Below are 25,156 nucleotides of genomic sequence, written 5' to 3' on the forward strand. Positions count from 1 at the left end.
GGGATGCCAACATTTTCCTCACAGTTATGCAAGGTCGAATGAGATCATGTATGTGGACATCCTATAAAATGACTGAATTCTGGAATCTGATGAACAGAGGAGGCCTCCCTTCCCCTCTGTAATTTTAACCAATCTTGGACAGCTTCCAAAGACAACACTTCAGAAGAAAGGGTGTTTCATTTAAGGTGCATTTGATTATTTCCTATATTCACCACTTGATCACTGGAATGATTTCTGTTCTCCAAAGATCTTTAAGACCTGGGAAACAAAGTGACTGATTGTTACTTTTGACTGCACCCAGTTTCCAGTAAGAATGTGAACTCCACCGCTTTAAATGTCAGTGTCCCCTTGACTTTGCCTTCTGGCGGGAACTACTTCCTTTGCAAGGGCCTGCTAGGGTAACTGTTTTCAAGACAGTGCAAGCTTTAACTTGAAATTGTGAATTTCTTTCAATGTCACCACAGATAAGCTCCGTTTTACATTTGGTGACAAGTAATCACTAGCATCCGGGTTCCACATTCCACTAGCGGTTGGTTGAATCCGAGGATGCAGAACCTGTGAATATGGGGGAGGGAGGAATGGAGGGGGTAACTGCCATTTTACATAAGGGACTTGAGTATCTCGGAGTTTGGTATTACAGGGGAGGTGGGGAGGAGGGTCCTAGAACCAATTCCCCGCCCCCCCCATACTGAGGGATGACTATATTCGAGGTTTCCTCTTTTTAACTTCGTGCTTTCCCCTACTTTGCATACTGTTAAAACTGAGTTTGTCTTTTACTTGGCTTTAGGCTTAAATTATGAAGTGGGAGTGGGGTGGGCAATAGGACATGACCTAGCAGATATTTAGGGCCACTTGGTGCACTATTTACACACATCACCTCATTTCTAGAAACAACTCATGGCCATCTGAGAGAGTTTAGTATTCCGTATGTGAAATGAGGACACTGAGGCGATTTGTCCAAGATCATAGAATCAGAACTGGACCCAAACCCCCTGAGCACAGACCCCCTAACTGTTTGCTTGGATTTTAGCTTTTGATTTTTGTCTGAGTATACAGGTGGAAAAGGGTGGGGGAAAGTATTTGAGCAAGCATTTGGCATTATATTTTTAATCCTCTTAAGCCGGAGGTCATCTTCTTCTACTTTCTGTATCTGGAAATGAACTTGTTGGTGGATCATTTTCCTTTACATTTTCCTGGAACAAGTCCAGGTTCTTAGGGCATTACAGAACAAGTCTCTAGCTAAAGGCATTCCATAAAGCAGACAGCCTTAGTGAACACGTGGGAGATCAATTACGCGAATCAGTTAGTCCAAAGCTGCTAATAAAACCTGCAACACAGGTAAAGGCAGAGGACATAATTTGCTGACAAAGTTATTTAGCACCAACTACCAAGAACTAAAAATATAAAAAATAAAGTATATATTATTTAATTAAATTGCAAAAAGTAAGAAAGACTAACTCAAAGAGGAAAACAAAAATGTCTCCAAGTCTGAGATTTATTAGTATAAATAATCACAAAGAAAGGATTTCTTTTTGATTTTAGAGTGCATTTTCCTTGGACAGTGAGAAAAGATTGCATTGTCCATTTGTCACATTTCATCTGTGATTACAGTTCATAAGATACAATTCTTATAATGTATTCAATCTTTTTCATTTCACATCTATTTTACTTATTTTTTTATATTTGATAATTCCATTGTTTTATTACTTTTGCAACAAAGCTTTTTTTCCCTCTCTCTCTCTTTTGTTACTTTTCTCTCTGAAGAGGAAAGGGAATTCCTCTTTGAGAAACGTTTATACGAGAAAGGAAAAAAATTTGCTCTGAAGTTAAATTTCTCAGATTCATAGATACAGAAACTTTATATTCCTGGTTTCTCACAAAAACCATTAATAGTTTAAATGATTTAAGAATGTAACATCAAATGAAACTTCCAGGATGATTTTTGGTTAACAAAAAGGGCGAGGTGCTTATAATATATTTGGAGAGAAAGGTGGAAGAGAATGTCTATGGAAAGTTAGGCAGGCACATGATTAAAGTGAAAGTTATTTCTGAAGTATCGCTTCCCCAAAGAAATTCTGTTTTAACAGAAAGCAGAGCACTGTTTATATTCTATGAATCCTTTCTTTCACGTTCATTAATTGCCTCGTCAGCGAAGCAAAGTGTCATTTTCCCAGGGCAGGAAAATCCCATCATAAAATGAGGCGGAAAGGAAGGATGTTTCTTCGGTCTTACTTCTTGATTTTGTGCCCCGGGACGTGGGGGCGGGGCGGGGGTAGTGTGGAACTGGTGTCCCAGGAGAAGTACAGCATGGGTTTCCTGGGCGAAGTCAGGGTGACCCCCGCGCATCGTGCGGCTGAACTCCGCGTGTGCACATCAACTCGGCTTCTGGCTTTAGAGTCAAAAGTGCCCACTGGCTAACGTGTCCGCCGACGTCAGGAAACCGAGTTTGGAGCCAGGAGATGTGGCCGCCGTGGCGGCGCTGCTGGCGGGCCCCGCCGCTCGCTGGGCCGCTGGGATCCCGGCGCACCTGCTTTCCCCTGCCTCGGGGCGGTGTGCCGCGAGGAGGGGGCTGGTGCCGCGGGCGTCGATCGCGGGCGCCCCGGGCGGAGGCGCCCTCCCCGCCCCGGCCGGGCCGCTGCGGCACCCGCCCGGCTCCCGACGGGCGCGCCGCCCGGGCTGGGGAGGGGCTGCGCGGGAGGGCGGGGGCCGGCCGCGGGGCAGGGCCGGCGCTCTCCCCGGAGAACAGCACTTGCCCCGAAGGTCTGCGGAGCGCGGGCCATGAGGACCCTGTGGATGGCGCTGTGCGCGCTGGCGCGGCTGTGGCCCGGGGCCCTGGCCGGCTGCGCCGACTCGGGGCGCTGCTGCCCCGGCCGAGACCCCGCCTGCTTCGTCCACGGCTGGAGGCTGGACAGAGTCTATGGGACGTGCTTCTGCGACCAAGCCTGCCTCATCACCGGCGACTGCTGCTTCGACTATGCCAGGGCGTGCCCAGGTGGGTGGCAGGGCCGAGGATGGGGAGCTGGCCGTTCGTCCGAAGCCAAGGGGCACAGGGGTCCCACACCAAGGACCGCAGCCCCGGAGCCAGGGGCCCCCGGTCCCTCTATCCCGGCCTACCCCAGACCCCTCCATCCAAGTACACCTAGCTCTCTTCGTCCTAGGGCCCTCTAGCCCCCTCTCTCTGGGTGCACCCCCAAACTCTCCATCCTAGGGCCCCCCAGCCCCCTCCGTCCAGCGGTCTCCCAGTCCTCTCCATCTAGATAGGCCACTCCACAGCCCACCTCCCTACCAGAGCCTTGGTGGAAGGGGCCGGAGCCCTGTGTTCTGGAAGGGTCCTCTGCTGAATAAACTCCTCTGCTCAGGAGCTCCAGCTCGGTAGGGCCACCTCCCACCTGGAAATATGGCACTGACAGGTCCCGGGGGCACGCTCCTGGGCCAGGTTCCTCTGCTTTCATTCTGTTAACCCTCAGGGATCTTACGGGCCTAGTGACAGGTGATGAGGGAAGGAATGAGGAATTAGGCACCAAGGGCTTGCTCTGGGAGGGTGCTTTCGTCTGAAGAACAAGTTCAGGGAGGACCACGGCTGTCCTCACCTGGACTCTCGCATGTCGCACAGCCCCTTTCTCCTAGGAGGCATTCGATCTGTTCTTCGAAGTCATTTGTATCCATTCAGCATGATAAAGATTGCTGTCTCAGGTCTCCCAGTAGGTTTTAATCTTGCTGATTTTCCGTTAGAGTCTGTCTTTTTCATCTTTAAATTTCCCACAGTATCACAGCCCCTGGTGTGGGCTCAATATTTGATGATTTAATTAAAATCAAAAGGCTACGGAAGACATGGTGAGTGTAGTCTTTAAGAACAAGGCGTATCTGAGAGAAGCCAGCCCTGGAAATAAAATTAGCCCTGCTCCCTTATAATTACATCACCCAAAGCCATACATCATTAGGGTCTGACCTCAAGGATACTGGTGTTGTGAGAGCCTCAGCTCCTTCCTGGAAGAAGAGTCTGCAGGGCTGTGTCATTACCTGGGGAACCAGATGCTGCATAGAGAGAGAGAGAGGAGGAGCCCTTCTGCCTCTTTTCTGCCAGGAGAGGCCACCAGTCATGGCAGGACAGCCACCCAGGCCTGCTGCTGAAAGAACACAGATGACAAATTTTCAAATCCTGATTGAAGGCTAATGATTTACCTGCGAATATTGATCTTTTTGATACACTTCTTTCCCTTTCCTGCTCAAGGCCAGTGTACGTTATTACTAAAGTAAGGTGAAGATTCAGTTACCTAGGAAACTCAGTATCCTTCAGCCAGGCATCCCCAGCTCCCTCCTCGCAACATCCTCCCTAAACAGCTGTTTGCCCCAGTTATCTGGATCATGCAAGGGAAGCCTTTTCACTATGCAGCCTCTCTCACTAAATATTTTCTCTCCAGGGATCTGCCTACATCTTAAAGGTAAATACAGAATTCCTGTAGTTCAGATAATGGGCCCGTCTGTGATAAGCACAGGGATACAAAGATGATGAAGACACGTCTCTGCCCTCTGGAAGTTCATAGTTGAGCAGGGAAACACACACACAAAACCATTTGCAAATAGACTCAGTGCCAAAATAATGAATCCAAGAGGGCAGAGAGGAACAGCTCAGGAGCCCAGAGGAATTCAGGGGAGACTTCCCAGAGGAAGTAATGGGCAAGCCTAGTCCCAGAGAATAAATGAGGAGAAGAGGAATTCCAGGAGGAAAGTGCCCCGTGTCTGTTCAGTGTGACCCCCAGCAGCGTAGCCTAGGCCCTGAGGCTCACCTGGTGAACAGGACAGTCAGTGAACACACCTTGATAGGTGAGTGTCATGTGGAAAACTGGCTTTTTTGTGAGCCCTAACAGCACTAAGAGGGATTGCAGAATCCTCCAAGTCTCTATTTGGTCAAAAATAGGACCCCTTATTTTCAGTCCAGGATGTAGATATACTGAAACAAAGAGCCTATCATTGCAGAGTATGGATTTACTGGAGAAGTAACAGCAGAAGGGAGATGACCTTACCATCCCCAGGAGAGCTCAGAAAGAAATCCCAGCCACTTGGTGCCTAGGAAGAGCTGTGCGCGGTGGACAAAGGAACCCAAGCCAGAGAAGGAGACAGTGTCTGGTAGAATTTTATAAAGGAGCATTTTCAGGGGCCGTAAATGTCCTTCCCCGGGGAGTTAACGGAGGCCCTTGCAGGCCTAGGCAGAAACAGACTCGGGATGGAAAATGCTCCTCGTTGGTTAATTCTCTGCACCTGGAGTTTGGGGGGATGGCAGCAAGAAAACAGAGACAGTTGAAAGTTGGCCACTTGGCGAGCCTGCTCGTGCTTCAGAGCTGAGGGTGAGAGCGAGGGCAGGACACAGCCAACGTGCTCGGCTCCTCAGCCCTGGACAAGGGGCCCGATGGTGCAGATTCCGGGGTTTGGGAAAAGGCGTGATGCTCCTGTGTTTCCAGCTGCAGGAGCTGGGTCTTTCAGAGGGCGTTCCCATCACAAAGTTAACATGGGTGGACAGCCGAGTGCAGTCTGAACCCACGACTGCCTGACTTCAGGCTGCCACCAGCCCCATCTGTTTGTCCCAATTCATAGCTATTATTTATTCCTAGGTAAATCAAGGTTCAGCAGCCAGAGCCTCGTTACTCTGTGTACATAGAACCACTCTGCCTCTGCCTCTTAGAATCTCATTTTCTTCTTCTTTTTTTTTTTAATTGAAGTATAGTCGATTTACAATGTTGTATCTCTGGTGTACAGCATAGTGATTCAGTTATACATATATATATTCTTTTTCATATTGTTTTTCATTATAGGCTATTACAGGGTATTGAATATATTTCCCTGTGCTATACAGTAGGACCTTGTTGTTTATCTATTTTATATATAGTATTTAGTACCTACAAGTTCCAAACTCCCAATTTATCCCTCCCCACCTCTCATTTCCTTCCTGTCCAGCGTTATGTTACCTAATGATGCTGCCTGAAGCCTTTTGACTGAAATTGCATTAAATGTGAATGAAAACGTAACTGTGTCAGTAGAACTAAGCATGCTTCATTCTATACCTTCTAATTTTTTCATCTTGATGTAGCTAAGAGATGAAATACTGGCACTTTTTTTTCAAATAGAAAGGTTTGGGGTTTCTGCTGTTTGGGTGATTTTTTTTTTTTCTCTCAGTAAAAATTAAAAATTTGAATCTACAGACACTCCAAAAGAAAAATCAGTTTTGAAACTAATCAGCTCAGAAAATCTCATGATGACGGCATGAGTTTCAACAGCACTAATGCATCTCCAAAACCACCCTACCCCCACCCCCCAAAAAAGAAAATTCTCCATTGTCTGAACCTGATCAAGGATGTGCAGGGGCAAAGGAGGGGACAGGTCCAAGTTCCCCAGCCCTGAAAGAACTTCTTGGAAGGCTTGCCTATCAGGCTCATAGCACTCAGTCTCTAAGTCATCACCTACAGTCTGCATTCAAAGATTCTAGAAGCACAAGGTTGCACTGGATCTTGGATGAGCCACTTAAGGAAAAAGAAATAATTAACCCAAGTGGAACAGGACAAAAATTGAGTAGTCTTTATAGTCCAATCTCTTCTCCTAGATTTATGGGGAATCTAAGAAACCAACTGGCCAAAATCTGCTGACATCATATCTGGAGGGAGAAGGGAAAATATTCTGGAAGATGTGGGCTTCAAAACTCAGTCCCCAAAAAAAGGATGTCACAGCCTACAATGATTTAGAAAGTCAAGGATTTACTGGAGCCAGCCTGTTTAGAGGCCTGAGAGACAGCATGTGGCTTCCCAGCCTTTGTCTGTGCAGGAATAACGAGCAGGGCCTGGCGCCAGTATCTGACATGATTTGGCTACAGCCCTGGGTGTGCAGCCCGGGAGGGTAAGCATTTACTCTGGGCTGGGCCCTTCTCTCCCAGGCACCTCACAGCTCTAAACTTAGTCTCACAGTCCACCATGGTATTCTTGCTTTTGGTCTCATTTTACAGTCAAGGTAACCAGAGCACAGAGAGGTCAGGCAATTTGTCCAAAGTCACACAGCTAATAAGTGATAAAGCAAGATTTGAACCCCGGAACTCTAGGTCCACCCACACATTTAAACATTATGTTTTTACTGCCTCCGAGAAATGAGGCTTTAATGAGAAGCTGTGGACCTTCCTGATAAATAGAGGTAGAGTGAGTGAGTTGTCTTTCTCCATCAGCTGTGTGCCCCTCAAGGGCAAAAAAATGTGTCCCACTCCTCTTCGCAATCCCAAGAACTATCGCAGTGTCACTTATGAACGTTTGTCAAAAAAATTGACCAATTGTTGGGGGAAGGTATAGCTCAGTGGTAGAGTGCATGCTTAGCATGCATGAGGTCCTGGGTTCAATCCTCAGTACTTCCATATAAAATAAATAAATAGATACTTAATTCCACCCCCCCCAAATATTTTTAAGTAAAAAAGTGACAGATTGTTCCACCTGGGGGATGTTATCTGTGGCTTCAGAGGGCAGTGTCACCTGGGGCCTAGCCGCCTGTCCTTTTTAAAAGTAACACTTCTTCTCTGACTACAAAATACATGTTTGTTGCAGAAAACTCAGAAAATGTAGAAATGCGCAAAAGAGAAAAAAACTCACTTGGAAACTTACTAACCAGAAAAAACATCATTATCTTCTTGATTTTTATTCCCTTTTTTCCTAGGGTTGCAGGGTGTATAAAATTCTGTTTTTCTAAGGAGACTGCTCCTTTCACTGTCTTGTTAGCATTTCATGGACTTGTCCAGTTAATGTCTCAAAAGGAAAAAAAAAAAAAAAAAGAAAACTACCAGGGGCCAGATAACATGGCTTCTGCAGGAGGAAACAAATACTTGATCATTTTACTGGTGCTGTAGATACTGGGGCAACATGGTCTCATTCCAAAGAAGTTTTGACAGGGTCCTTGGGAAGGGGTATACATAAGGAGAGAGAAAGAGGGAGATGATTTACATTTAAAATTGTGTCACCCTGAGATTTTGTGTGTGTGTGTGTGTGTGTGTGTGTGTAAAGGAACTGTTTTATTTTTCCTCCAGAGATTGTCAAGAAACAGAAGCTACACATGAATGGTACAGCTGTGGGTCAAGTGCGAGAAAAATATTTCCTTAGGAATGATGAGGGCTATTTGAACTTAACAACGTGAGGGAGAAAGTGCTTTGTCGTGGGTGGCCTTCAACTGTTAGGTGGCTGAGAGCCAGGCAGGCAGGGCCAGATTACACAGAGGAAGGCTTGAGTGTCTGTGATTAACCAAGGAGACACTCCATGAAGATTAGCAAAGACATTCAGAAGAAATAATCCAGACTATATTTACAAAGTGAAGTAGTCTGGCTTTCAGCTCAATTTGCTGTTGCTCCTGCTGTGTGTGTCTGGAGTTTGGGGGGAACGTAAGGGGGAGGTGGTGGTGTAGGGAGGTGTGTTTGGCATCATCAAGAAAAGCATTAGAAAAAAAAAGTTTTTATACTACCCCTTGGTACCTGAAGACTGAGACTAGCATGTCTAGTTCTGGTTGCACAACTCGCTGGGCGGCAAACGGGCCTAGGGAGAGTCCAGTGCTCATTCTGAGAGGGAAAGTGTCCACAGACAGATGGGTCCAAAAGCTGAAGGGAAGGAGGCCGACTGAAACAGTAGGTCCACGGGTGGCACACATAAGATGAATGCAGATTTTTTTCCACCATATTCTGAAATTCTTGAGTGAGGGAAACTGGGCTCAAATAAAAGGAAATACCACTTCATGCCACGGATAGTGAAATTAAAGAAGCTTGTTACTTTCAAGACATGGTATTGGTAGGAGAAATCCGTGGATTAAAAAGGACTTGACAGACTGTGGCTCCCAGGAGAAGCTGGGATCCTCGTAACCTGAAGGTGCAGAAAGCAGCGCCCCTCCCAGTGGACAGCCTTCTGGGCCACCATTGCCAGGAGAGCCCAGACCACTCCGGTCCAGGTTCAGAATTGCTTATGTTTGGCTCTGGGAGTTTCTGATTTTGCTCCTGTCCTTCTGCGGGCTCTCCTTCCCACCCTGGAGTCTCCATCAGTGCTTTGCCTCCTTACTTATGATGTGAGCAGACCAGAGTCTGTTTCAGTGCTGAGCTTAATTTAGGAAGGAGGAACGCGCCCAAGGCCATTTCATTCACTCAGTCATTCAGCAGATATCTGCTGAGCACCTGCCATGTGCCAAGTGTTAGGCATGAAAGAAGAAGCTCAACAATAAGCCAGATACACAAATATGTCATTTGAATTATGGAGATGTTGGAAGGCAAGGAACACTCAGTTCTGAGAGGAGATAATTTTATAAGATGTGTGTGTGTGTGTGTGAGAGAGAGAGAGACTAGTTGGATAAGCTGGCCAGGGAAGGGCTCTCTGAAAATGAAATAAATCTTCTGGAACCTAAAAGATGAGCCGAACCCAGCCATGCGCAGTGTGGGAGGAACATTCCTGGCAGAGGGAACACACATATAGAGGCCTCAGACTGTGAAAGAGCCTGGTGTGTTGGGGGACGATGAGGTCGGCGTGGGTGGAGCTGGGAGCAAAGGTGAGGGTGGGGGGCCCAGCTCCAGGTGGGAGGAGGCACAGGCACAGGCAGGTCACACAGGACTTTGTAGACCACGCAGGAAGTTAGATTTTGTTCCAAATTCAATGGCTAGCCATGCAGGGAGTTTTAAAAAGCCATTTATGGAGGGATGGTAGGGGGTATAACTCAGTGGTAGAGCCCAAGCTTGGTGTGCATGAGGTCCTGGGTTCCATCTCCAGTACTACCATTAAGGAGGAAAAAAATCCATTTTTTAAAAAGGATTACTGGTACATCTTTTGAGGCAGTTGTACTTGGATAGGACTGGATGGACATCCCTGTTAGGACATGTGAAAATGTCCTCTGTGTGTGCTGACTTGTTACTGAGCTCGATCACTTACTGTTCTGCTCTTGGCCATCCTGCTCAAGCCTTGGTAGGGACATCTGATAACCAGACAGACCCTGAGAAAGGGGCACCAGCTGGTCCATCTGGAAGGGTTTGATGATTCCTTTCCCCCATGGACTGTCCACTATCTCCCTGCCCAATGAGCCCAGATCCAAGGGCGCCCACTTGATCAAAAGGAGAAACTCAGCGTCTACTTCTGATCTCTGTTCTCTTCTACGTCTGCCTCTCTGTCTCTGTTCCCCAATCTCTGACTGTGCTTCCTGGGACCACCTCCCACATAAACTGTTTGCATTCAGATTCATATCTCAAGGTCTGCTTCTGGGGAAACTTGACCTGAATGTTGTAAAAGAAGAAGAAAAGAGAGGAGTTTACCCAGCTCCCGGGCACCCATTAAATCTAGGCTTCTTTCCCCTTAAAGGGGTGGGATGCTGTCATCAAATCTGAACTGTTAACAGGGAGCTGGGACAAGCTTAGAGCCACAGGAGATCTTTGCTCACGAGGTTACAGTGTGTTGGGCCCCAGTGACAGTCAGTGAAACATGAAGGAAGAGAAAGTCAGATCTGAAGACAGAATATTTTGGTATGCTGTATATAGACACGAATTAGGTAAGCTTTAGTGGGAAGGTAATACTCATGGAATAGTTCAAAGGCAGTTTCTGTCACACAGCTGAGATATATGCCTTGTGGTAATAAATCTGTCAGAAGCTTCTGTCCTTCTCCCAACCTCCTTGACCAAAGGTTGCTTGTGATCTGTGACAAATTGCAATCCAAATAATCCACAGCATTTTGCCAAGGACAGACCTGAACTAGTAAGAACAACTTAGTTAATGATTCTGTGATTTGAGGACTTTACCTATGGGTCAAACCAAGTAACATAAATAAACAGTAGATGCGAGACACAAATGTTGAAGAAATACTGAAAGACTAAATTCATCCGCATGCCATCTTTTACCATATGGATAGTTTGTAACTTAGTAACCAAGGCCGTATTGCTAAGTTCTGAATTAAAGCCGTGGCAAAATTGTATTTTATAGTGATGTCCAAATATTAATCTTTGAAAAAAGTAAATTTTTTTTAAGTGTATTATTAAGGATAGTTCAAGTCCAACATATCAGGGCAGGACTGGATAGACTCAGGGACGAAGAGATTTGGTGATGGGGGGAAGAGTTATTGAAAGAATTAAGGTCAGAAGGAGTCCTTCTCAACTAGCTCCAAACCTGGCAGCCTCTTTCAAAGCCCTCTGGTTCTATGGGCCAATTAAATCATGGGACCGAGAAAAATAAATAGGGAAGGTCAACAAGAGATGACCAGCAGGAAGTGATCTGTCATTGATTTTCCAAAGGATGTGTGCATGGGTATCAGGAACAAACTGCCATGTGGCTCGTTCTAGCTTCCTTAGGTAGTTAGGTGGTGCCTGTGAGTTTTTAGATGATTAATAGAAGTATGTTTTTAAAAGTTTGAAATGTTTAAATTGCTAGCCAAGCTTTATGTTGAATGTGACCCTTTCCTTGTCAGGGGTTAGCTACGTGCTTCCAAACAATACAGCTTCCAAGCGCCACGATCCCTAAATCAGAGCGCTGAGAGGCAACGTGAGTTTTTGAGCACAGACTGTCAGAAGTCCAATCAGATTTCAAAGAAGTTGGGGGTGTTTTCTGGTGAAAACTCTGTGAACTTGAAGGGATGAGAGTGATAGGGATAAAGTGGGTTGCAGTTTGTGGGAAAGAAAGAGTTTGGCATGTAGTTCAGAGGTCCATCTTCTGTGTCCTTGTTCTTTTCTTGTATCCAATGTCAAGTCCTCAAGTAATTCAATTTAAAAACTCATAACGGTCCTTTAAAGACTCATTAGGACTTTCAGTGGGGAAGTTAAATGCGCAACCACATTGATTTTACTGTCATGGCCAGAGAATTGCCCAAGCGAGAGCCAAATTCTCCCCTACAATTCTGCCCCTTCATGCATGACCGCAAGCATTCTCGACCTCTGGGGGCTTTGGTTTCTCCTCTGTAAACCCCACCTCTCAGTGTATGAGTCCCTGAGCCCTGGAGGATGAGAGCAGAGCGTCCAGGAGGAGCCTCGAGGATAGGGGTCCCATGGTGTGGCCCTAAGCCAGGTCTTACGGAGACACATTTCCTGATAAGGATTGACCTGGTTAAGTGGTGGGGTTATGGGTGGGAGAAATACATTTTGTTTTTTACACTTTTTTTCTTTATGTTTTCTACAATGAATATGTATTACTGCTACAATTAAAATGTTTTGGGCAGAGGAGGCTCAAGTTAGGATCAAAGAAACACAAGAGCAAAGATCTGATCTAAGCCCGAGGCATAAACGGAGATACCCTGAGGGCATCGGTCTGTTTTACTCAGTTTATTTGACTGACGTGCCTCGGCTCAGTCCCACCTCCAGGATCCTGAAACGTCCGCCTGTCCCTAAGAGGTACCGGATTATCAGTTAACCATCAGGGCGGGAGGCGTCCATGTCACCGTGTTCCCCCCGACCCAGGGCCGGGTCCGAGCGCAGCCGACACGGGCTGAACCCGGCGGTGTGCGTCGGCGGGGCGGCCCGGCGGGCGCCGGGTGTGCTCAGGTGCGCGCCCGGTGGCGCTGTTTTTCAGCTCGCCCGTGCCTGGTCGGGGAGTGGAGCCCCTGGAGCGGCTGCGCGGACCGGTGCCGGCCGACGGCGCGCGTGCGGAGGCGCGCGGTGCGGCAGGAGCCTCGCAACGGCGGCGCGCCCTGCCCGGTCCTGGAGGAGAGAGCCGGCTGCCTGGAGTACGCGACGGCCCAGGGCCAGGACTGCGGGCACGCCTTCGGTACTGCGGCTTCCACGCTTGCTGCCCGGGTGACTTTCCATCCCTTCGTCCCACAGAAAGCCCCCGGGGCAGGGAAACTTCCACGCGCTGCGGGGAGTGGGAGGCGCCCGTCTGCTCGGGCGAGATAGGAAGCTCAGGAAATGCTTGGTAAAGGAATGCTCCGTCAGCCGCACCGAGGCCTCCCGGCGCCCCCTCCCGCCCCTCCCCTGGGTGTGTCTGTGACCCCGCGGGGGCCCCTTCCTGCGGCGCGCGCGCTCGGTGTGAGGGCGCGCACGGCGGTTTCTAGCGAGCTCAGCCTAGCTGACGACAAGGGCTTTGGGTAGAAGGAGGATGTCATCCGGATAGCACGTGTCCGGTAAGGATAAGGATTTCACCTTTCCCTGTCGTTCCAGTTTAACCACAAACACCCGCACCCATGCGAAAGCAGTAGAAAAATGAGACATTCCTGAAGGATGATAACAAGATCCTCTTGAAACACCTGCTTCTCTCAGTCAAGGGGACTAGGGCTGAGGTGATGGGATTTATGGCCGGGGAAGACTGTTCTGGTCGAAGTGAAATGGCCGAGGAGACCAGCAGTCGGCTCCTCCTTGAGGCGGAAGCCACGGGAAACAGCAGAAAGGCCAAGACCAGAGTGTGGGCTGGGATTAAATCTGATAGAACAAACACTGACTGCTCAGGGCAGCAAAGATCATGTTTTTCATAGGAACCTGGAAAATTCCATGTTTACAGGACCCTCGCCAAGCTATTTTGTTCCCTTTTCATTCCTCACGCAAACATGTATCGAGAGTCTGCTTGATGCCAGGCCCTGGGCTGTCTGCCAGAGTTACAATGGGGAGAAAAGCTGGCGTGGAGCCTGTGGTCAGGTAGATCACGGTCTAGTGTTGGGTGTAGGGGGTTTGAGGGTTTGGGGGGCTGATCTAAGAAAAACACGTGACCATGAGAGGCAGCATCAAACAACAACCTTAGAGGGTGCTGCTTGAACAGGGTTGCATGAGAGGGGACTTCCAAAAGCTATGATGTGGCGACCACCATCCAGAGCGGGAGAAGCACTGGCCGGGAGCTGGTGTGTCTGGGTGATGTCAGCTAAGCAGCATGGCCCAGGACCTCTGGGCCAGAGAGCTCCAAAGGGCAGGAAGCTCCTGTTGGCTTGGGGTCTTGTAACCACGATGGCCAGCAGATGCTGGGTGTCACTTCAGGGTATGCAAAGCAGGCAGGGCCTAAATGCCTAAAAATCTACTTGTTTGGCTATTTGTAAAACAACTAGATAAAAATTTGAGTTTGGTGCCAGTAGGTTTTAGAGCTAACAGATCTCCACCTGCTGTGAGACGTAAACAACCAAGGGACCATGTTTGGCTCATTTTTATAACACGGAGGGTGAGGGGCACGAGGCCCATCTGAGAAGCCAAAGGCAGGCCATGGTGTGGGCAGCAAAGAGGGAGGTGGGTGGTGAGAGGGGAGGCCTCTGTGCTGACACCCCCTCCATGCCTGGCCCGGGGTCCTTGTTTAGGATTCTGGTCTTTATTTTAAGAGCCATGGAAAGCCACTGGGGTGTTTTCTGTAGGAGCCAATGTGATCAGATCTGTGATTTGAAGATATCTCAGGGACATGCGGAGTGGCGGGGCCAGGGTGGAGGCCCCTCCTGGATACGGCCACCATGTTAAGTTCGCAGGGCAATAGTTTAGTGCTCACATGCTCATAGAACAAGACACATTCAGCTCTGCACTCTGCAGAAACACTACGGAAAGGCTCAGGGGGGAAGTCGCTGTGGGACATAATTGATTTTTTTGATGGCTCTCACAACCTAGGGCAGATCTGTCAGAAAAAGTCACTGCACCACTTGGTTACAGGGTCCAGCTGCTAGAAAGTATTCCTTCAGCACATCTGACTCTTCAGTGTCACATGAGGATACCCAGATCTCCTCCCAGCCCTGGATCTCTTCATAGAAAGATCATGCAGATCACAGGAAAAGGGACAGGTGGGTCAGTGAAGAGGATCCAGTGGAACGTGATGGGCCCACCCCTGGCCCCTGGGGTCCTCTTCCCTACCTGGAGGTATCCCCTCCTCCGTCCCTGATGGGCCAGGCCAACAGGCCTGCCTTCCTCCAAATGTCCCCCAGCTCCCAAATTCCCCATTGCACCTCCCCTCCCCGCAAACTCCACAAAGACGATTTTATGTGACTCCCCAGGAGGTGTTATGACTTTGGTGTGACACTAACAAGAGCAGTCTGTTCTTAATGGCCTCCTATCAGGAGAAATCTAGACTTGGGGCAGGGCCACTGGCATTTGTAGCCCTGACTTCGCACCCCAGGATTCCCCTTTGGGATGTCCTTGAAATGATGACTGGTGTCACAAGCTGGTCAGGGCACACAGGACCCCGAGAATGCTCCAGTTTGGTGGCTCCTTAAGCGTGGTCTCACACCAGCAGCTTCGGCCTTACCTGGGAACCTGTTAGAAATGCACATGCCTTGGGCCCCACCCAGTCCCGCGGGGATCACAGTCCCTGGAGGGGGACGTAGCGCTCTGCCGGGGATGAGGCCTCCAGGGGCCTCTGCTGCTTGCTGGAGTTCAGGAGCTGCTGGTCCAGCCCAAGAAGGGATGCTTGGTTCTGCCCTCAGCCCCTGCATCCCAGCAGGATCACATCAATGATGCTTTGCTGAAGGCAGAATTTCCCAGAATGCACAACCCTTTTCTCATGCCCCCTTCCTCCACCTTCAGAGCCAGCAACCTAACATCTTTCTGTGCTTTCCTTCTGTGGTACCATCTTCCTCTGACTCTGAAGACCCTTGTGATTACATTCAGCCCATCTGGATAATCCAGCCCGTCTCCCTATTTTAAGGTCAACTGAGTAACAACCTTCACTCTTTGTCGTGTAACATAACATGTTCACAGGTTCTGGGGATTAGATACTGACATCTTTTTGGGGACTGGGCGGGGGGGCATTATTCTCCCTGTCGTGGAGATAGGACATTGGAGTTCAGAGAGATGACAGCACTTGTAAAGGGTACAGAACTTAAACCTCGTGGCTCTAAATCCCATGGGCCCCTCTCCTCTACCACAAGTTGTTTTGCTGTTACCAGTAGAGCTAACATTGCAATTGCAGATTCCTGTAACTAAGGAGAAATATAAAGGCCAGACTGAAACATGGTCACTGAAGCACTCTTACAGTCAAGTAGCTGTTGCATTCTTCCTGTTTTGTTTAATGTATATCATGACTATATTTTTTATCATCAAAACAAATCCACAAACCCATATCATGTATTTGTTGCCCATACTGACGATGGTTTATATGCATTTTCCTCCTGAGAGGAGACCACTGTGCATTATTATGAACTGAGTGCTTCCAGGCTGGTGTCATCTGTCAAATTTTCATTCTGCTCTCGTCTTTGCTGTATCTCCAGGCGAGTGGCTCTCAGGTGGCCCACCCCATTGTGTCAGGGGCCTTTATGAAATTCTCAAAGCAAATTCAATTTACTTTCATGTTCAAAGTAAGTGTGTGCGGTGCCCCACTTTGAGCAGTGGAAGCTGTTGCAAAAGCGGACAATGGTAGATTGATGGGATGCCGGAAAAGTTGGCAAATACCCTGTTAACAAAGAGTCTATTACATTTGAATATTGTTGCCAGGAAGGGGAGAGGAGGGGGAACTGGCTTTTATGGAGAGCCTTTGTCCTGGGGCACTGGTCACGTGCTTCCATACATAAGCAGAAGTGGGACTGGAGGTGAAAGAATTTCTAAATTACTTACCACTCTTAAGTAATGAAACATTAAATGTGTGTGGGATGTTAGAAAGTGGCGCTGGTTCAGAGACCTCCAGATGATCTGGCTCCTGGCTTGTTCACTTTAGACTCCCGCCAGGGAAGAGGGCGCCCCCCTCCATAGAATGTGGCACCAAACCAAGCCTCAGGCTGGAGGGCCCAGGATGGGGGGGTGGGGAGGACCAGGTCCAGAGCCACTGGACCCTTCTATGACGGGTCATAACCACAGAGGCTTGACACTGAGTGTGGGGAGTAGGTCTGAAAAAACAGAAGCTATCTTCTGTACTGGGGCCCCTGCGTGGTCATTTACTATTAATTTCCCTTCCTTTAACCTCAATGAGCTTCAGTTCTCTGATGAGAAACCCTCATCAGAACACCTCTTTACAAAGCTTTGGTGAAGATCAGTAACGTATGATGTGAAAGCACTTTGCAAACGAGCAGGTTACCAATGCCCAAGGTGCCATCCTGCTCCAGGTGTTAATCTGTGCCAGCAGCGATCCCTCCCCCCACCCCACCTCCCGGGCCACAGCTCCCACCCCCTCCCCTGTGGCCCGAGGGGGCCTGGAGTGCCTGGGCTAATGTTCCCCCCTTACTCCCTGAGATCTCACGTTGCATTAAGGACAGTGGTTAGGGACAGAAAGGGAAAATAAAGCCAAATGTAAATGATTTGTAGGAAACATGCTGCAACAGTGAAACTTAAAATAGTGACACTTTGTCATCTGCCTTGTGATAGAGGCTGTCGAGCGTGGCAGTGAGGAGATGGTTTTGGAGACACTGCCGGGCACTGCCAGGCTTATACATAATGAGCCTTTCTTAACCTCTCTGGCCCACAGGTTCCTCATCTGTGAAATGGGGAAGCAAGAAGATCTATCTCAGAGGGTGGTTGTGAGAATTAAATTCTTTAACACATGAAAAGGGCTTAGCATTGTGCCTGGAAACTTAGATATGCATCACTGTTAGCTTTAATTTTTACTATCTTAGAACTTTTCTTAGGATTTTGTATCAGAAACTATAGTCATATACTTGCTTTCTACTTCTTAACCAAAATTTTTTTCCCCTGAGCTATATAGTAAGAGGATTGCCTTTGAACTTTTTTAATAATTGATGCAGTACAAATTAGGAGCTCAGAGAAATGTTTTGGGCTAAAGAAACACATCCCCAAAATACTACAGTTTGGTATAATGCTCCATGGTTTTAGCAGTAAGTGCATGCCTCACGTAGTGAGGAAGCACATAAATGCGTCAGAAGAACAGAAATGAACACCATACTTGAGAAAACAAAAACCCTTTTGATGTTTGTGTTTTTCATAATTAGATCTAAGAGAAACAGAGAAGGATACATGCAGTCACTTGTTCTTTTTTGATTCTGTCCCGTGGATTTTGGATGTTTGAAAGCTGCAGTCACATTTAGAAAGAATGTCATGTTCTCTTTGGAAAACAATTAAACTTGTTAGCACAGCAGTGAAGAGCCACTCAGCTGGGACTCTAGAGTTTACACCAGATGTGGATAATGTCCAGCCCGGAGAGATTAGGTGCAGAACCACAAGAGACAAGAACTGTGCCTGCAACTCTTAGGACCAAGTGGCCACCAGGTGCTAGGTCACTCTTGTCTTACATGTAAAATAAAAAGGACTCTGCGTTCAGCAATCTAAAGAAGAATCAGGGCTGCCACCTTGTGGCAGAAGGGAGCTTAGCAAGATGAACCTGGAAGCTCAAAGAATCTAGGTCTTGCTGCTGGTACCCTGCTGCCATTTCGCTCTTGCTGATTGATGACTTGGGCATCACACAAGTCGACCTCAGCTGGTTTCTCCCCTTCCTAGGATGGTCCAATTTCTGAAACAAAGGGTAGGAAGGATGGTTGAGCCATCTCAGCCCCAAGGCTCAGTGTAGGGACAGAAGACCACAGGGAAGTAGAGACCATGCACACTGGTAGCAATTTGATCCATTCGTTCATCCATCAACCCAGTCATTCATCACACCATATTTATTACGTGTGTAAATGTGTGAAGGCTGCTGGGATGAACAAGGCAAAATCCTGTCTTCCGTGAGTTGACAGCAAGGTGGAATCAAGAGGTTTCTCTCCATGTGCTACACAGAGCAACTGATGCCTCCCTAGACTTAGAGATGAAATAGGAAGGGGACAAACAAAGTAAAAGAAGACAGCAGAGGTGGGAGGAAAGAATTTCTGGCGGTTTTCTTTTCTCCAACCCAGAGCATCAGAGGTGGAATGGGGTGGCAGAGAGGAAGGGAAAGAGAATCTTCAGGACCATCCTTCCTCGCTACTGGCGCTGGGAGAGCGCTGTGCTGGCCGCCACCTGGCACTCACACCCTGGGCTGCATGGCTAGGGTCAGAGCTTCCAGGCTGTGGTTATCGGAAGACATTTTTAACCTTGGTTGCACCACTCCACCCCCAGCCCAACCCATGTTTTTATTATCCGCTCTGGGCCTTGCTTCCTGGCCCGTCTCCATCCTTTCCAGCTGTGTTACCACTGCTGACAAGTATGCTTATCAAAGGCCCACAGTTCTTCTCCCTACCCAACTGCATTGCCCAAATCTTCATGGAATTGGCTTTTGGGGACTCCACCTTAACCTTCTTTCATTCCTTGACGGTGTCCCACAGACTTCTGGACTTGGGGATGGAAGGCTTTGGATGGACTGGGAACCAAGTTGGGGGGAACTTTGCTCTGGGTACTTCAGGCTGCACGTGTTCAGCATCATTCTCCTTTTCCAGTCCCTGCCTTTATAACTTCCTCCGCATTCAACAAGGAGAGGACAAGACAGGTGGCCTCCCCACAGTGGTCTACAGACATCGAAGATGCCGGGTAACTTGCTGATGTTTTTTACTTATGTTTTTTCCAGTTGGACGGTCCAGTCAGCCCACAGAGGTAACTTGGGGAGATGGGTTTTCTTCTGTTATTTGTTCATTGACTTTGGGTAAAACATGACTCTCCACCACAGAGCTGGGAAAGTACTTGTCCCTTCTCCATTCTTGTGGGGCTATAAAGATGTCTTTGTCTCTGAGGTCTGATCTCTAAGATGAAACATGCTATATAAAAATGGGATGATGTAACTTTGGCAGTCACATCATCCTGTGGTCTTTATGGAACCGTGGACTCCGGCACCGCCTCTGAGGATTTCTACTGAGTCCTAATGGCTCAGGTTGGGAGGAACCTTCACACTCATGAAGAGTCCACTCTTCTGCTGTCAGAACAGAGACATCGGATGGCTGCAGATTCATTCCTCACCCTGCCACTCACTGCGCCTCAGTTTTTTCTTCTTGAAAAATGAGAATATTAATTCCTACCACATGGGGTTGCTGTGAGGATTTAATGAGAAAATATCACTAAAAAGATATCCGGGTTAAACTATCTGAAATTGACTGAAGCTGCATCATAGAATTTCCTGTCTTAATACCTCAAGGAACCTAGTAAATCACACCCACCATTGCTAAAGATCTTTTATAAAGCAGATTTTCCAAACAATTCCATCTAAGCCATTACCACTCATAATGGTATAGATAAAAAACAGAACAAAACAACCTAGTCCATTTTAGCATAATTAGAACCTGAAATGCCACATTCAGGGTTTTTACTCTGTTTTGTTTCCCTGAAGAATTGTAAAATCGTGTTGCTTTTAAGGACAAGACTCCAAAATATCCATCCACACCTAGCTGCTCCCCCAGAGCCTTCAGATTCTAGTCACAGAATAGACTTTTCCCTAGTCTGTTACAGAAAAACATGTCTCAGCCTCTCTGTCCTTTTGTTTGTGATGCCCAGGATAACTCTGATGCTCAGCTTCAAGTTAAGACATCGCATTCCCCCAGATCACGTGGGTGAGCTGGGTGGGGGTATATATGGGAAAGGCGGAAAAAGGTGCCTGCCTGGGTGTCAAGGACTAGACCTCCCTGGGCTCACAGGCACTCAGGCTCAAGCAAGTTCTTGTTCAATTTATATAATTCATTAAAATCTCAGCAAAGTTATCAAGGGCTATTTTCCTACTGAAATGTGCTTTTATACCCAAGATAGCGGTCAGACTAGACAGGACATGAGACAAATTTCTGCAAATTCACGTTGACCAGATAATTCAACCATGGATTGAAAAACAGCACAAAGGGTCACTATAGTTGTCAGGCAGGCACGGTCACAGTTCAGCCAACGAGGGACTTGCCAAGACACCTGTGACCCGTGCGCACGCGCCGCCCTACCTTCTCCGGGCTGTCAAGTTTCCTTGGGGATTCCAGGCTTCCTAAGACCTTCTACAGCATTAGGCCACTTCTCATGCCAGCAAGTGAAATTATTCCCCTTTTTTCCCCTAGATACTGTATGGAGTTCAAGACAGAGTCATTGACCCCTCACTGTGCCCTGGAAAACCGCCCCCTGACTCGCTGGATGCAGTACCTCCGAGAGGGGTACACGGTGTGTGTGGACTGCCAGCCCCCGGCTATGAACTCTGTGAGCCTTCGCTGTTCTGGAGACGGGCTGGACTCTGATGGGTAAGGGAGGGAAACTGGTTGGAAGGGTTTTTTTGGTACTCGGGAAGATCTGTCCTCTCCTCGTCCTAAACAACAGACCAGTAGGTAGCAGATCGAGGCGTGACCTGGGGAGTCAAAACAACGAGGAGAACCCTCCATCTGGCAACTGCAGAGTCCAGGGCGCAGTTCACACTCGGGGACTTAGAGGCTCTATACCAGAGATGAGTGGGTGAATTTGGGTATTGGGGTTCGGGCCAAGATCCTAAATGACCACCAAAGACCTGCACAAAAGCAACCATACACACTATGGAAACAGAAGAGCTTGCCTTTTTTCTAATACTGTATTAATGGGCACTAAAATTTGAATTTTATATAATTTTCATGTATCACAAAATATTCTTTTACTTTTCTTTCAACTCATTTTTCCCACATCTCCACGTGGTCCCCTACCTAGAAATGCTCTGAACCCCATCCTTTCGGGCTTTTATGGAGGCCCCATTAGGTAGGCACCATTGATTAAATCACTGGCCATTGGCCATTGGCCATCGATTCTACCTTCAGCCCCTCTCCCTCCCTGGAGGTCAGGATGGGGGTGGGAGGGCACTGAAAGTTCTAACCCTCTAATCACCTGGTTGGCTCTCTTGGCAACCAACTCCCTACTTAAGGTGCATCCACATAACAAAAGACACCTTTATCACTCTCAACACTTAGGAAATTCCAAGGGCTTTGGGTGTTACCAGCCAGGAACTCTGGACAAAGACCAAATATACATGAGAAATACATTTTGGTCATCTGAAGGATCAAATATACATTTCTTATAAATCATAATGTTGCATACACCTACAGAAATCTATAGATTGGCCAAGAGAATTGACCCTTGAAAACATTTTACCATCTAAAAACCCGTCTCCGTCCTGTATTTAGCTACCAGTTAAATCTGCTAACACTATTCATAACTAAAAGAAGGGCAGGCTTTGTGATGGACATGGATTATGGTTTTAAGTATGTCAGCTGGAACTGGTAAAAATATAGATTAGAAAGAAAAAATACGACTTTTCCAGTTAATCGCTATTCCCACAGTACATTTTAATATTTATTAACCTGAATTTATGTTTATTAGTCTCTTGTGCCAGCAGCCTCTGTGTTGAGTTCACCGTCTACACAGTTAAGTGGGTAAGGAACTCGGGAAATAGACAATTAATATTTAGATTTAATGTTTTTCTGCAATACCTCATCCATATTTTGACTTTAAATGAATATTGTAATTTAATTCGTACCCATAAAACACCTTAAACCGTGGCTGGGGTTCCAGTGACTTTAAAAATAATAATTTCAATAATCTGGCTTTTTTCTTTTCACGTCTCCCATTTTTCATTATGGAATCAAAGTGTTACAAGAGAGCATTTGGTGCAGACCCCTCTAATTTAAATATACACAAACCAGGAAGCCTTTTTCCTTTACGTAGCACTTTATATACTCAGAGTGAGTGAGAGAAACCAGCACAGTAGCCTCAAACTACAGTTTAAGAGGGGTGTCTCCAAATAGAGATTAATTGTTAACTTGTTTTAATGGAACCCAAAGAAGGGACTTAGTTTGTGATTTTTTTTTTTTTTTTAATTTGTAATGCATTTCAAAACTCTAGGTGTGATCATTCTGGGAAAAAAATAAAAAAGAAAAACAACAAATTTCGATTTATAATTCTGTAAATTAGAATTTCCTTTGGTTTGCTTTTCGTGTAACTCACATTTTCAAAATACTGTTTCAGAAACCAGACTCTCCATTGGCAAGCAGTCGGCAGTCCTCGGTGTCAAGGAACTTGGAAAAAAGTGCGGCGAGTTGAACGGTGTTCTTGTCCAGCTGTTCACAGCTTTATTTTTATATAGATTGTGATGGAAATATTTCAAAATGTGTTTGTAAACATGCTAAATATTAACAAATCACGTTCAGTGTTTCATAATCCTTTATAAACTCTTTGGCCAAGGGCCCCTGTATAAAAGTCACTGCCACACTGTGAAATAGGGAAAGGAAATTTAGGGGCCAGTTCTCAAGAAACACAACGCCTTTATTTTTATTTTTACTAAGTTGAGGGCCCACCATGCAGTCTCCTGTGGTTTTACATCCTTGACCTGTCACCTGGAGGCTCCTCATTCAACAGGAGGCACACTGGACACGGAGTTCATGTTTGTCTGTACGTGGTTCGTTTATCGGTAAGCTGTCATGTTAAGGGTATCCATGCTTTGAGTCTTGCATTCTTTCTTTCTATTCTGTAATCTCTTAAAAAGAAAAGCCTTAAAAAATGCCTACAGATATATGTATGCTCATACATTTCCCATATATTATTCCATAAATTCTGAAATAATAACTGTCAAACAAATTGTCACAAATCACTTTCCACAGTCAAGTTAAGATTTAGTAAGCTAATGCAAAACCAAAAGCTATACTAAAATACTTTTTTTAAACTAGAAGAAATTTTCTTCAGTTAATCGAAAAGAATCAATCATATGTTCATTCTAGGTCAGTACAGAGTTTCTTTAAATGTTATAATTTCCAGGAAGTGAAATTTTGGCACCAATGAATGAAACACTTGCTTTAATTGTGAACATTCTACCATCATTAGCATCTAAGATTATTTCCAAGGCTTAAAGCCTGAAGTTGACTAAGATGAGCTTGGAGTTAATTGAAGTAAAACATATGACTTTGTTTTCCTGCAGCACACATGCACACGTTTTCTTATGTCTGGAGTAGAAGCCAGAGGTATAGATTATGGACGGCATAGATTTATTACAAATGCTAGGATCCCCACCACCGCACACAGAGAAGTATTAGTCTCGTTTTATGGTTAGAGAAGCAATGAACCAGAGACAAAGTGCCTTGTTGAAGGATTTGGGATGACAGCTGGACCCAGATCTCAGCTTTTCATCCAGGAATCAGCTTTGATGGAGAGCCTGATGATGCCAAAGATGGTGCTATAAAAGTGAAGCCCTTTTTATTTCTGCAAAATTTTAAATTCAGGATATTTTCTTGGGAGATTACTGAAGCTTGAGATTTAATCTACCGGCATATTCCTGGAGATGTTTGGGTTCGGTTCCAAACCACCACAATAAAGCGGGTCACAAGAAATTTTGGCTTCCCAGTGCAAATAAAAGTTTTGTTCACACTATATTGAAGTTTGTTACCTGTGCAATAGCATTATGTCTGAAAAAACAATGTGTATACCTTCATTGAAAAATACTTTATTACTGAAAAACGCTAACCATCATCTGAACCTTTAGTGAGTAGTAACAACAAAGATCACTGATCACAGAACACCTTAACAAGTATAATAATAATAGTGAAAAAGTTTGGAATATTGTGAGAATTACCAAAATGTGACACAGAGACACAAAGTGAACAGATGGTATTGGAAAAATGGAGCCAATAGACTTGCTAGATGCAGGGTTGCCACAAACTTTCAGTTTGTAAAGAATGCAATTATCTGTGAAGCACAATAAAATGAGATATGCTTGTATATGAAATTCCTTTGGTTTCATTTGTATAAAATATTATTACCTAACAAATGATTTACTAAAATACATATTTCTTGGTACATTCATGTAATAACATAATAATTGCAAGCTTAATAGGGATGGGAAAATCCCCAATATTTAATGCTGAGAGCAGCAATATTTCTGACTATATATATTCAGCTGTCAGAATTGTTTGTGTGGTAAATTAAATTCTTCAGAAACCAATAATAAAAAATTTGAGTCTCATCAGGGTTAGGAATTTCAACTCTAAGTTCAGAATTAACATTTAAAGGCCATTTCTAACATTTGTAAAGCAAATTTTTTTTAATTGAAGTATAGTCAGTTATAATCTGTCAATTTCTGGTGTACAGCACAATGTCCCAGTCATACATATACATACATATATTTTTTTCATATTCTTTTTCATTAAAGGTTATTATAAGATACTGAATATAGTTCCCTGTGCTATGCAGAAGAAATTTGTTTTTTTTAAGTCTATTTTTATATACAGTGGCTAACATTTGCAAATCTCAAACTCCTAAACTTATCTCTTCCCACTCCCTTTTGTAAAGCAAAATTTTTGAAGGCAAACCTGAGTAATTTTCAATGTTGCTTAAAATTTTATGCCACTAAATAAACTTTCTGTTCACATTTTTAAAAGCTATTTATCTGACTAAAAAATAACCAAATTTTCTGGACTG

The 25,156-nt window shown here is 46.0% G+C and overlaps 1 protein-coding gene across 4 annotated transcripts; it reads left to right on the forward strand.

Moving 5' to 3' along the window:
• Nucleotides 1-2,387: 2,387 nt before the first annotated feature.
• Nucleotides 2,388-24,457, forward strand: SBSPON (somatomedin B and thrombospondin type 1 domain containing). 4 transcript variants are annotated; one of them, XM_032469936.1, is made up of 6 exons: nucleotides 2,388-2,992; nucleotides 12,534-12,728; nucleotides 14,576-14,703; nucleotides 19,210-19,300; nucleotides 20,794-20,970; nucleotides 22,715-24,457. In XM_032469936.1, exons 1-6 carry the CDS (start codon nucleotides 2,460-2,462, stop codon nucleotides 22,830-22,832), a joined length of 1,242 nt encoding a protein of 413 aa, XP_032325827.1. In that variant the 5' UTR covers nucleotides 2,388-2,459; the 3' UTR covers nucleotides 22,833-24,457. The 4 variants fall into 4 exon arrangements, with proteins under 4 accessions (XP_032325827.1, XP_032325828.1, XP_032325831.1 ...); XM_032469937.1 differs by lacking the exon at nucleotides 14,576-14,703 and having other exon boundaries at nucleotides 2,390-2,992; nucleotides 12,534-12,757; XM_032469940.1 differs by lacking the exon at nucleotides 14,576-14,703 and having other exon boundaries at nucleotides 2,457-2,992.
• Nucleotides 24,458-25,156: the final 699 nt, after the last annotated feature.

This window comes from Camelus ferus, chromosome 29, assembly GCF_009834535.1.
Source record: "Camelus ferus isolate YT-003-E chromosome 29, BCGSAC_Cfer_1.0, whole genome shotgun sequence".
In the NCBI taxonomy this organism is placed as follows: domain Eukaryota; kingdom Metazoa; phylum Chordata; class Mammalia; order Artiodactyla; family Camelidae; genus Camelus; species Camelus ferus.